The sequence below is a fragment of the Ranitomeya variabilis genome, chromosome 1, assembly GCF_051348905.1.
Source record: "Ranitomeya variabilis isolate aRanVar5 chromosome 1, aRanVar5.hap1, whole genome shotgun sequence".
Taxonomy (NCBI): Eukaryota; Metazoa; Chordata; class Amphibia; order Anura; family Dendrobatidae; genus Ranitomeya; species Ranitomeya variabilis.
Window position 1 is genome coordinate 309226975 of NC_135232.1, and position 13448 is coordinate 309240422.

The window sequence follows — 13448 nt, forward strand, 5'->3', positions numbered from 1 at the left end:
TAGAATGTATAAAAGAAAACGCTACAGCGTTAAGGCAGATTCCACCCGCCACACAGAAGTTTAGTTATGTATAATACAGTGGTCAAGCCAAAATCAATTTGGAAGCCCAAAGTTAGTGCCCACGATCGACCGTCACCCAATACTATCAAAATAAACAGTATTGCACATATACCCCGGCTATATGTATGTAAGGCAACCAAACCCTAAACACTCCATATTAAACCATAAATAAAGAAAACAAAAAAAAAAAAAAAAAAACGGAGTCTTCACAAAGGACATCATGTTAACCAATCACCCTCTAAAAACAAATCCCACAGATTCCGAGACGCACGTATCAAAAAACGCCCATGAGAGTGGATAAATCAGGATGTGCACAATATGAGATTGTAATCAATATTTAGCCCGCCCGGCTGACGTCAGCCGGGGTATATGTGCAATACTGTTTATTTTGATAGTATTGGGTGACGGTCGATCGTGGGCACTAACTTTGGGCTTCCAAATTGATTTTGGCTTGACCACTGTATTATACATAACTAAACTTCTGTGTGGCGGGTGGAATCTGCCTTAACGCTGTAGCGTTTTCTTTTATACATTCTAGTGTTAGCTTGCGACGGAGTGTGAGAGTTCTTGGATTAGAACATACACCATTGCCGATATTGTGGTGTTGGTTTTGTACATACACCAAACTATGCCCTTTAGATAGTGGGCATGCGTGATTTTTGTCATTTTCACCGCTATTCCTGTCAGCTAAGCGTTACTGTGGAGACGGAGGACGCGTGCGCACTGGGGTTTGCTGCGGTCTCACTGAGCGCGTCGCTATCCCTGTGTTAGCTGAGCGTCGCTGTGGTGATGGAGGACGTATGCGCGTGCGCGCTGGGGTTTGTTTCGGTCTCGCCGGGCGCGTCGTTACCTTTGTGTCAGCTGGGCGTTGCTATAGAGACGGCGGAGGCATGCGCGTGCGCGCTGGGGATTGCTCCGACTTCCGGCTTTTGTTCGAACGGGTGCATGCTGGCTGCCGCTATAATCAGGTTTGTGAGCTGCTGGGTAAAATGCAGAGATGGAGCCATGATTGGCTATGAGGCTAGAGCAACAGTTCATAGGATTGGCTGCATATATCGGCGGGCTTTTTGGGATGAATGAATGGATACTATTGGCAGGTTAGCTACATGGGAGACCTTGCTGATAGGTTCAGAACTGACAGCTAACACTGTTTGTTTATGTTGAATATGATACATGTGCTTATGGAACCGATCACGGATGGAGTTAAAGAGTATTAGATCTTTTATGGACATCATGTTGTGTTTTTAACTTTGTATATGTTAAGTTTTGCACAATTTTGTATTCTGATCACTTATTATGTTATATGTAAATTTTCATGGGCGGACCTAATTGGGGATAGGTGTCTACTTCCTATATAAGGCCGCCAATGTCACTGTTGTGTATGCTTGACAAAGACCCTTAGGGGTTGAAACGTTGCATTATGGCACAATAAAGATATCTATGATCTTCACCTGGATTGGATGCTGTCCTTCAATTTGAAACTATGAGTGCTAAAGTACATCCGACCACACGTCCGCCTCAGAGGAGGGGGAACGGGTGGAGAGGGGTATTGTAGATGGTGCCACGGGTTCCGGAGAGCTGGATGAGGAGCTAGACAGAGTCCTTTTTGTGGATCCTTTCTCCAATCTGACCCTGTGCGGGTCGTGGTCAGGTGCGAGCGAATCGCTGTGGGAGGCGTTCGTGGCACTGGTGGCAGAAGATAGAAGCGGCAAGCGTTCCAGGACCTGTACCAGGGACTGGGACACATTTGTCAGGTCTAAGACCGACTGAGACATAGCAACAGCCCACTCCGGGGGAGGGTGCACTCATCCTGAGCAATAGGAGCTTCCTGAGGGACAGACATGGTGGAAGGACTCAAAAGTAAAATTTGGGCGAAGCCCTAGCCAGCTCACCGACCGAGCTGTGAAAAGGATCCATGTAGGATCGAAACGCGTAGCTGGATCATTAGTGCCTGCTCTGTGCATATTATTATCCACAAGGGATTGTGCCTACTATGATATTTTAACTATTGGACAATAAAGAAAACATTTTTTAAGGAGCTGGAACATTTACTCTTTGTATGATGGAAGGACTGCAGGACAGACAGAAAGGCGACGGCTGGCCAGAAGCCCACTTTCTCTTACAGCGGGCACAAGCGTAATGAGTCACCGTGGGTTTGTAGCCGGAGGCCTGTGTGGGGTTGGGCATAGGTAGAGCCTGAATGAGGACTGCAGCAGGATACGATAAAGGCGATACTGCTGAAGAGGGCTGTAGCAGAATGCTATGCCGGCGATATTGCTTAAGTGAGGACTGCAGCAGAACGCTAAGAAGGCGATGCTGCTCAAGGGAGTAAAGCCGAGGAAGGAGGCAGGGAATGCAGAGCCTACCAGACACCCAGCGACTGCATAAGCAGCGCAGGTACCGTGTCTCCCTCCGAATCCTGAAGATGCTGAAGGAGCCCGCCAAGATGGACGCAGTTCTCTCTGGCCATGCGACGCTGGAGCGAGCGGTCGGCGGGCAAATCTGTGTTCGTACACAAGAAAAAGAAACCGGCGTCCTGATAGGCCGTCGCGCCTGAGGAGGCGTGTCGAAGTGGAGAGCCGAGGCAGTGCACAGCAGAGGGGGTGTGCCCGGCGCTGGAGAAAATGAAAGTGCCGCGCTGATAGGCCTAGACTGGCAAGGGGGGCGTGGCCTAACGAAGGAAGGAGAAGGCTGCAATATGCCGGGAATCGTGCGATTAGGCGGGAAATTTGAAATCTAGAGACCGGTGAGCGCTGCCCTGGGGAGGTGAAAAAATAGGCTCCTGCCCCACTTGCTACCTTGCTTAAATCCGGCGCCTTGGTGTCTGAGGATCACGTCAGAATCCCTCGGAGAAGAAGAGGGTCCTGGGAGTAAGATGACGGCGTCAACCCCTTACAAGAAGGGGGGAGGTCACCATAGATGACCACAGTCTTCCTCTCAGCCCTCTCTGAGGAGAGGGGTGAGGATGGGAAAAGGCGAGGACTGGCCACCAAAAAGTCACCCTGAAACACCCGTAAGGGTGACAGGGGACGAAGTCCTGCCAGCGGGTCCGAGAGTGGGCGATGTGGGGAGTACCACACTGCTCTCTCGGTCGCTTAAATGTGGGAAAAACAGGGTGAGAATCTGCACCCTGTTACCTGAAGAAGTGAATCTGAAAGAGAAAGGGAAATGATTAATAACACACAAAAATCTTGTAAAATAAAATAATGCAGATCTGGTGTTAGATCCAGGTTTGCCTCCTAGACACTAAGCAAAAACTAAGTTGCATTGTGCCTGTCGGAGGGTGTATACTGCCGAGGAGGAGTTAACATTTCCTTATTTGCATAGTGTCAGCCTCCTAGCGACAGCAGCATACACCCATGGTTACCTCTGTCCCCAATGAAGCGAGAAAGAAAGTAGTATGGTATGGCCTCCTCAACACTACTATCTTTCGGAAGCCCACGGCTACAAATAGCCTGTTGAGGTAGGAAAGCCACCACCCGTGTCCTCTTAAAAGGGGTATCCCCAAGGGCCAATTTTTTAGACTGCGGAGAAATTATTCCAGGATGGGGGATTTCGAGGTAAAATCCTTGGATCTTAAACATCGTTTTGAAGATAGGGGATACCAGAGTGATGTTGTTGATTCCGCATATCATGCCGCATACAATACTAACCGTGCCTCCTTGCTGATACCAAAGAGAAATGATGATACGGTATCTATGACACGTCTTATTGGTACGTATGACGACCAGTCAGACAGTCTGCCGGATATTGAAAAAGTACTGGCAGATTCTGAAGTCGGATCCGGACATCGGCGAGCACATATCCCCATATCCCTCGGTCACTTACAGGAGGGGGAGATCGATAAAGGATATGGTTGTACACAGCCATTACGCACCCCCAAAAAAACCTGGTACTTGGTTGGAGAACAGGTCCCTTGGGACTTTCAGGTGTGGACATTGTTCGTTCTGTAATCATGTATTGCCGTCTAAAATGTTCAAGAGCTCTGAACGGGAAGATCTTTTCAGATGAGACATTTTGCAAATTGCAGAACAGTGGGAGTGGTTTATGTGTGCACCTGTTCCTGTCCGAAAGATTATGTGGGTAAGACCAAGCGGGAACTTCGTGTACGTGTTGGAGAACATCTGGGGGATATCAGACATAACAGAGATACCCCTGTGGCACGACATGTGAATGAGATACACGGGGGTGACCCCGGTTCCCTGAGTTTTAAGGTGATTGAGGTGATCTCCCCCTCACTTAGATTGGGAGATTGGGATAGGAAAATTGTACAACGAGAAACAAGATGGATTTATTTGATGAGGTCGGTGAGCCCTCTGGGTCTCAACGAACAGATGTCCTTTACGAGCTTCATCTAAAACCATCTAGGGTCCTTATATATTTAACCTGTCGGGTATATTTGTACCCTAAAAAGAATAGGAATATTAGTTCCTTATATATATATTTTTTGTATGGGTTTGTTCCCGGTTTGGTGTTTGTTCATGTCACTAATATTTTGTATTTCTGGAGCGGTTATTTATACCGTATGATATGGTTATTTAATCACTTGATAGGTGCCTGTGGATTATGCCGCTTTATATTTAACTTTATTGGTTTACACATTGTTTTTTGAGGCGAGTTCTCTTATTATAGGCTCGTTCATCTGGCATATAAACAATTTCTGATGCGGTTTGCGTTTTTACTGTATGCAGGCTCCTGGGCGGATGCCAAATTATATATATCTTGCTTGCTGAATATACCAGCAATTGAGTGTTGTGTACTATGTGCGCCTTTGTGTGCAGAGGGGGGCGTGGTTATAGCTCCCTGAGTGACGTTGGAAGGCTGGGGGAGGATACTGCTTCTTTGGCTACACCTTCTTATTCAGTTTCCTCTGGCGTTTGTGGCGCCGCTGTTATGGCTGGACGCATGCGCTGTGTGATGGAACTGGTGAGAAAGGAAATAGAAGGGGGAATTCCCACAATGCGCGCACCTCCCTGCTGAGCACGTCATGCCTCGCGTCTGGGACGCTAATGCGGTCCAGTGACGCATATCCCGGCGCGTGGCTAGGGGGCGGAACTTGTCTCCACGTGGAGTATGCAGATCAGTAAGGTATATAATACGGCACGGATATGAATGGCGCTCCTGCACCCTCTCATCATTTGGCATTGCTCCATATCCCCTGATAAACCCCCGGGATTCCCGCGGGGGGAAACGCGTCGGGAGTAATAGGGAGGACATCCCCGCTGGAGACCGCTAGAGCTATATGACTGAACGACTACCCACAACGCTTGAAGTATATCACTGGGACACAGATGAGTAGAAGCGTTGATTGCATTATTAGACTGAGTTATTAGGATGGGGTGGTCTCTATATGGTTGTTTTTGATGAGTATGCTCTGGGGTCCCCTGTTTTGTTGGGATGCTTTTGTTATTTTGTGCCTTTGTGGGCCACTGTCCTATTAGGAGTATTCGTATACCTAGGGGTCATTTGACCAGTTATAATTTTGGACATATGTAACCACAGGGTTGACTGGAATATTATGAGAATCAGGTGGAGTGGCTCTTTGCTATTTTACATTTTGGATAAACGAGGAATTGGTATTGTGTGTCTACCCAATGAGTTGTTGTAATCTCTTATTCCCTATTTAGGGACTCTCTTTTTGGGGGCAAATAACAAATTTTGTGCTTTTTTTGCTTTGTTAAGTTTTTTTGATTTTTTCTGCTTTATTTTCTGCATTTTTTTGAGTTTTTATATTTTTTTCAATTTTTTGGTATTGAATACACTGGTATTGTTTTCTATGTCTTTTTAGGGAACGCAGGGTCTGTATAGGGCTATCAGGGCCAGCCGTCGAGGAGCGGGGGCGCCTACCGCTGAAACTTAGGGTGCCAACCTCCGCTGTCAGATAGGGACCAGTATTAGGGCACCTGGCAGGGTCTGTTAGTCCGTATCGGGTTCTTTCCTTGTGTTCATATTGTTTTGTATTTATACAGCAATGTTTCTAAATTTGGAACAAATAGACTTTAGCTTTAAATAATAAAAGTTACATTTTAGGGATCCTTGTTGTTTTTGGTTTTTTGTTTTTTTCTAGGATCCTAAATATTATTTGTTTGAGCGTTTTTTTTAGTATGGCTAGCATAGGAGGAATAAGAGTCAAAAAGCTGAACAAAAGAGTACCATAAAGATATATTTATTGAAAATTCATAATCCACTAAAAAACATCATATATAGTAGTACAACAATTATAAATAGTGACTAAATCCCCCTGAGGAAGCGGTCACATATCAACACGAAACGCGCGTCGGGGCACATATCCAGGACCTGGACGGACCACTACGGACATCTATGGGTAATTAACTCCCTTAGTACTATTATTTATATGCTAATATTGCGGGATGTTGGTTCATGATACGTTTTATGGTAGGTGATGGTATATCACTATGGTATACATGTCAGTACGCATCGGAACCAAGTGCACACATGCACATATGCAGAGGTTATAAGTTACAAGTTACCGCAATAATATGTACATTACTGTCCCGTCTTGTGTACCTGGAGGTTTAGTCGCACCTTGGATTTAGTCACTATTTATAATTGTTGTACTACTATATATGATGTTTTTTAGTGGATTATGAATTTTCAATAAATATATCTTTATGGTACTCTTTTGTTCAGCTTTTTGACTCATTCCTCCTATGCTAGCTATATATCATTGAGTCGCCGTGTGCAGTAATTTACTGACGTTCAGGTTTTTTAGTATGGTTTGGACAATGAGGGGACTGAGCCAAAATTCAAAAGTATGTAAAAGTATAGAAAACGGCCAGTGATATACTTACAAACGTGATGCAGTCCCTCACACAGTGGATGGCGTGCCAACCCGATGTGCATTTCGGCTTGTAGCCTTCTTCAGGGGGTGTTGGGTTGTACTTATTATATGTGGATGTGTGTCCTTGCGACTTTTTTCTACTCTTTTTAGACTATTTTTATTATATCTGGTGATTATACTTGTGCATTTATGTCCCATTGTGTTTGTCCTGATTTTTAATTTTATGTAAGAAATAAAAATATACTTTTTTGGACTTTTTGGTCGGTTTTATTGGGAGACAAGTGCCTATATACCTGGACTACTACATCCATGTGTAAAAATGTGCTGACAAGTTCCATTCAAAATGTATCCTACAGCACAGTAAGCACAAGTATACCATTTACTATTAAAGAGCACCAACAGTGGAAACCTGACCATCATACCATAGGATCCACGTCCAGCCATCTTGTGAAACTGCTGCCACGTCAGGGGACCCTGCACATGCTGTATGTTCTCCCAGGTCCGTCCTGTCCTTTTCTTTTGGATGGCATCCTGCAGGAATGGCTGTAGGGATAATAGCATGCGCACCACATCCTGAGATGGGAGCATGCTTACATCAAGCACTAAAGAGAAAAGGGAGGGACAAATTCAATTACTTGGATCATGCTTTTTTTTTTTCCTTTTTTTATAAGAACATTACCAAGAACCACAAAAGCTCACAAAGACCTATGCAAAAATTTTGACAACTTTCGTCAAATAGCATGTATTTAAATAACACATTCACATTTGCAGAAAAGTGTCATCTTTAGGTGGGTTTCCTGGGCGGTTAGGCCTCTTTCACACTTCAGTCTTCTGACGTCAGTCAAAATCCGTCGCTGCGACGGATCCGTCAAAAATTGTGAAAAACAGAAACAGATCCGTTTTTTTCGACAGATCTGTATAGCTGATCCGTCGAAAAACCGGATCCGTTGCATCCGTCACATCCGGTTTTTCATCAGTTTCTTTGACGGATCCGTTTTTTTCACATCTCCAAATGGGAGTCTCCCAAATGTGATTGGCTACTGGAAAATAAAGGAAACCTATATATTGAGTGTTTTAACACCCCATCTTTGAGAGGTTGTAGCGCAAGTGGCAGAAATGGAAGGAGTTCTAGCAAATATTGTGACCATCTATGCATCTATCCATCAGGCAGGTTGGTGGCAGGCTTATTGCTTGTATGCTTCTTGCTGGCACATTGAGGAATGAAGCCACATGGCAGGTTTATATAGATTTGGAGATGTCTGGCCAATTGGCTACTAAATACAGTTTTGGAGCATGCTCAGTGTAAAAAAAAAAACGGAATCCGTCGCTGGATTTTGTCATGTGACGGATCCTGCGCCCATAGGCTTCCATTCTAGCCAATGACGGACGCCGCTGGATCCACTCGCTGTCCGACTTTTCGACACAGACAAAAAAAAACGTTACTTTGTCCGTCCTCTCCAGACGACGAATAAACAAATTCCGACGGATCCAGCGCACGACGGATGAAACATGAGGCCATCTGTTGTAATCCGTCCCTAATACAAGTCTATGAGAAAAAGATGGATCCAGCGAGAAAATTCGCCGGATCCGTTTTTTTTTTTTTTTTTTTTTTTCACAAAACGACGGATTTTGACTGAAATAAAAAGACTGAAGTGTGAAAGAGGCCTTAGGTTCTGACGGCCTGCTATGATGGCAGCTTAGATACACTGTAGCTAAAGATTCTGAACTGTCCCTCCTCCATGCAGTACACTCTTATTGAGACCTGATGCTCTACACAAGAACAAATTCACCACAAGTTCATCTGAGATCAGACTAATCGGATACTGTATATGGTGCAGACAAAATTAGGTATAACTACTGCTGTACCTATGGCTTAGTGAGGTCTTCTACTTGACAACATCTTATAGCTTTTTGTATTACTTTTTTCTCTTTCTCTGCTGGTCTATCAGGTTGAACAGATCCAAAACATCACACCAGTCTTACTTGGGGGAGGTAATCAGGGAGTAGATGTATACCCTTCCAAGCTGGATTAAGTACCGTATATACTCGAGTATAAGCCGAGATTTTCAGCCCAAATTTTTGGGCTGAAAGTGCCCCTCTCGGCTTATACTCGAGTCACGGTCGGCGGTGGGGTCGGCGGGTGAGGGGGAGAGGGCGCTGAGGCATACTCACCTAGTCCCGGCGATCCTGACGCTCCCCGTGCCTGTCACACTGTCTTCGGTGCCGCAGCTCTTCCCCTGTTCAGCGGTCACGTGGGACCGCTCATTAGAGAAATGATTATGGACTCCACACCCATAGGGGCGGAGCCGCCTATTCATTTCTCTAATCAGCGGTGCCGGTGACCGCTGACAGAGGAAGAGCTGCGGCACCCGAAGACAGTGTGACAGGCAGGGGGAGCGCCAGGATCGCCGGGACTAGGTGAGTATTTTATATTCACCTGTCCACGTTCCACACGCCGGGCGCCGCTCTGTCTTCACGTCCTCTTGTTCTGACTGTTCAGGTCAGAGGGCGCGATGACGCATATAGTGTGCGCGCCGCCCTCTGCCTGATCAGTCAGTGCGGAGAGACGCCGGGACGGGACGCTGAGGAGCTGCAAGCAACAGAGGTATGTGTTGTTTTTTTTTTATTGCAGCAGCAGCGTTATATATGGCACAGATTTATGTGGAGTATCTATGGGGCAACGTTGCAGAGCATTATATATGGCACAGATTTATATGGCACATCTATGGGGCAACAATGAACAGTGCAGAGCATATTTGGCACAGCTTTATAAGGAGCATCTATGGGGCAATAATGAACAGTGCAGAGCATATATGGCACAGCTTAATAAGGAGCATCTATGGGGCAATAATGAACGGTGCAGAGCATTGTATATGGGGCATCTATGGGGCCATAATGAATGGTGCAGAGCATTATATATGGCACAGCTTTATAAGGAGCATCTATGGGGCCATAATGAACGGTGCAGAACATTCTATATGGCACAGCTATATATGGAGCATCTATGGGGCCATAATGAATGGTATGGAGCATTATATATGGCACAGCTTTATATGGAACCTCCTTTGGGGCAATAATGAACGGTATGGAGCATCTATTTTTATTTTTGAAATTCACCGGTAGCTGCTGCATTTTCCACCCTAGGCTTATACTCGAGTCAATAAGTTTTCCCAGTTTTTTGTGGCAAAATTAGGGGGGTCGGCTTATACTCGGGTCGGCTTATACTCGAGTATATACGGTATTCATAAAAATAGACGCTTTTGATTGTCAACATCACTTTTCAACATCATGATCAAACTGCATTAGGCAATGACTAAAAAGCAATCCCTGTGATCAGTGTAACAGACACCAGAGAAGTGCCTGGATATGGCTGGCATCAAGTATTGAGCTATTCTCAATATTCAGTTGATGTATGACTCCTGGGTATAAGCTTCACCAGTGAGACATGATGCCCTCTGCCTAAAAGTATAGGTGATTATGTCTAGCAACCTGGGTTATAGGAAAATATTGTTAACCTCTCACAGAATTGCCTATTACAGTCCTAGAAATGGTAGAAAAGTCACCACTACGGAAGAAGAGTAGATTAGTGATATATAGACAGATCACATGCAGTTGCATTAATGACCTTCACGATTTTAAATGCTCACCATTGTTGTGTGGCCAAAGGTGGAAGGTTGCACTTCTGACCAAAGATTCATCAACTCTTCCCCCAGTTGGATTATCCACATACTGTCTTCCCTGCTCTAGTGCATTCAAGCATTCTGGCCAAGCGTCTGAACTTTCCACCCTCACTTTGTCCAAGTTAGTATTGGGGCCTTCCAAAAAATACTCGGATTTGTTACAGGAAAGGTCCCACGTTCCCCCAGTAATGGTGAAAGGCCTAGTGCATTGACTCTGCAGAAGTAAAAGAAGGGCAGGTGGAGGAGGGTCCTCAATTCTCCTTGCTGCCTCTCTCATGTTTAGTCTTCTTTCCACTGCCTGCCCAATGTAGGAGGATCTACCAAATATGTCCATCTCATCCTCAATAAACAGGCCAGAGTGGTAACCGAGTCTACGGTTGACAATGGCACTGAAGCCACAGGTGCAACGATACTGGTCTTCATTTGAAGAGTCTGGGATGTAGATGCCTACATCAGATCCTTTGATGTTCAGATTGCAGGCACATATGCAACAACTATCAAAGTTCCTGTCCTTGAAAATGTTTAGCACAGAGTCAGAGAGAAGTAATGTAACGTAAAGGCTGTGGGCCTCAGGAGCGGGGTGACTGCTGGCAGGCTCAACAGAACTCAATGGTCTTGTAGTAGATGGAGTAGAAGCTGGAGAACAGAGGTCTGTGCTGTCATACTTCACTGAACCTTGGCCACTGGCCCCTCCAGCACCTTTTGGAGTTCTAGGAGTTCTTGGTGTGCGAGGAGTGGGCACAGAAAACCTGGGAGTAGCTGGAGAAGGCAAGACGCCACCAGTTCCCCCATTGCTGGGTGGAGCAGTGCTACAAGGAGCAAGAGGGGTGTTGGTCTGTGGAGTGTTGAGCTGCAGGTAATCTTGATCTGTCAAACTCCCTTCACTTGGCACATTCCTATAAATGGGGAGAAATGGAAAATATGTGAAGAAAAAAAAAACTAAACACAAATTTCAGAATCACCCAATGCAACAATTGCACAGTAACTATACTCACATATAGCCATCTCTGTTAAAAGGAGCAGCAGGTGGTAAAGGAAGGTGTTGAATTTTTGGAGGGGCAGCCCAGGAGGGTCGATATATGCAGGCATCTGGTATTTTCAAGAACAGCAGGCACTGACTGGGCAATGATTTAAGCGGTGCAAACATTGAGGTACCCAGAAAGGGTTGATAGGAAGGGACTCTGTACACATAGGAAAAGTCCTATTGCAAAACAAATCACTGTTAGAAGATAAAACGAACACGAAACATGTACAAGAACAAGATGTGCGCGTAGCATGGCTGATACCACATTTTGTTCTATTCAGCTAATGTGCTTTTAAGAACTGTCACACTACATCAGATTTAAAGTCACAGGGAATACATCCATACCTTAATCTCCTCAGGTTTAGGACTGCAAAGGCCTTCCTCAATTTCCATTTTGAAATCTACGTGTTGCATGGAGGCCAAATTAACCATTGGACTTTCCATCATACCAAGAGTAGTTGCAGTGTCTGTGCCCATGGTATCCTTGTACATCATAATAGGGGAAAAGGCAGGATGTTGCTCCAGAGATGGCGGGGTGGGAAACATCCTCTGCAGATCGGCTGTTGCTAAAGGAAGTAAAAGGCAATACATAATGGGGAAGGGTTCACAACAATGTTAAAAAGCAAGGCTTTGGTTGCGCAACTCCCTCAAAAGGAGTGTTCTGAACTTTAAAAGTCATCCACTAGCCACTAACTTGGGGATAACTTTTCAACTGCCTGGGTGTGACTGCCATGCCCCCCCCCCCCCCCTCCCACCACTGATCCAGAGAACCAGATGGAGCAGAGGTCAATCATGCACACACCGCTACATTCAATTTTAATGAGAGCAATAGAGATTGCCAAGCGAAGCGCTAGGCTGATCTTCGGTGCTCCCACAAGAACGAATGGAGAGGCAATGCTCATGATAGACTTCTGCTTTAACCGGTTCTCGGGATCGGTGGGGCCGCAGCAGTCATACCCCAGTGATTGGAACATTATCCCCTATCCCGTGGCTAGGGAACAACTTTTAAACTTGAGAATACTCCTTTTGGTCTGTCAAAGAGGTTTTTTTGTGCAAGAGTAGAACTAGAAACGAACAATGAATGTAGTGCTGTAATTAAGTGCTGCTACTGCAAAAATATTGCATCAAATTCCTGTAAAGATTTCAACGATAAAGTCAGTGCAACAAAGTAGGGTAGTCTGTCTGCATCAATGCTTCTAGTTAAGGTGGTAATAAGAAATAGGCTGTACCACTACTTGCTGACAAATGCCTCAACATAATTTAGGGCAGGGTGCAAGTGACATGTCATACGATCATTCTATTGCTGACCTGGGCAAAGTGCGGCCTGTGGTACTCATACCGTATATAGTGGGGCTGTGTGGTGCTCATACCGTATATAGCGGGGCCGTGTGGTGCTCATACCGTATATAGCGGGGCCGTGTGGTGCTCATACCGTATATAGCGGGGCCGTGTGGTGCTCATACCGTATATAGTGGGGCCGTGTGGTGCTCATACCGTATATAGCGGGGCCGTGTGGTGCTCATACCGTATATAGTGGGGCCGTGTGGTGCTCATACCGTATATAGTGGGGCTGTGTGGTGCTCATACCATATATAGTGGGGCTGTGTGGTGCTCATACCGTATGTAGTGGGGCTGTGTGGTGCTCATACCATATACAGTGGGGCTGTGTGGTGCTCATACCGTATATAGTGGGGCTGTGTGGTGCTCATACCTTATATAGTGGGGCTGTGTGGTGCTCATACCGTATATAGTGGGGCTGTGTGGTGCTCATACCGTGTATATAGTGGGGCTGTGTGGTGCCCATACCTTATATAGTGGGGCTGTGTGGTGCTCATACCGTATATAGTGGGGCTGTGTGGTGCTCATACCATATACAGTGGGG

The 13448-nt window shown here is 45.7% G+C and overlaps 1 protein-coding gene across 1 annotated transcript in view; it reads right to left on the reverse strand.

Annotated features, from left to right (window-relative positions):
* MED13L (mediator complex subunit 13L) overlaps positions 1–13448 on the reverse strand; it is a 226070-nt gene that overhangs the window by 46257 nt on the left and 166365 nt on the right. Inside the window, exons 15-18 of the mRNA XM_077296490.1 lie at positions 11912–12132; positions 11538–11743; positions 10510–11438; positions 7285–7464 (exon numbers count right to left, since the gene is read on the reverse strand). Of these exons, the coding sequence (XP_077152605.1) occupies positions 7285–7464; positions 10510–11438; positions 11538–11743; positions 11912–12132 (1536 nt within the window). The remainder of the gene's footprint in view (positions 1–7284; positions 7465–10509; positions 11439–11537; positions 11744–11911; positions 12133–13448) is intronic.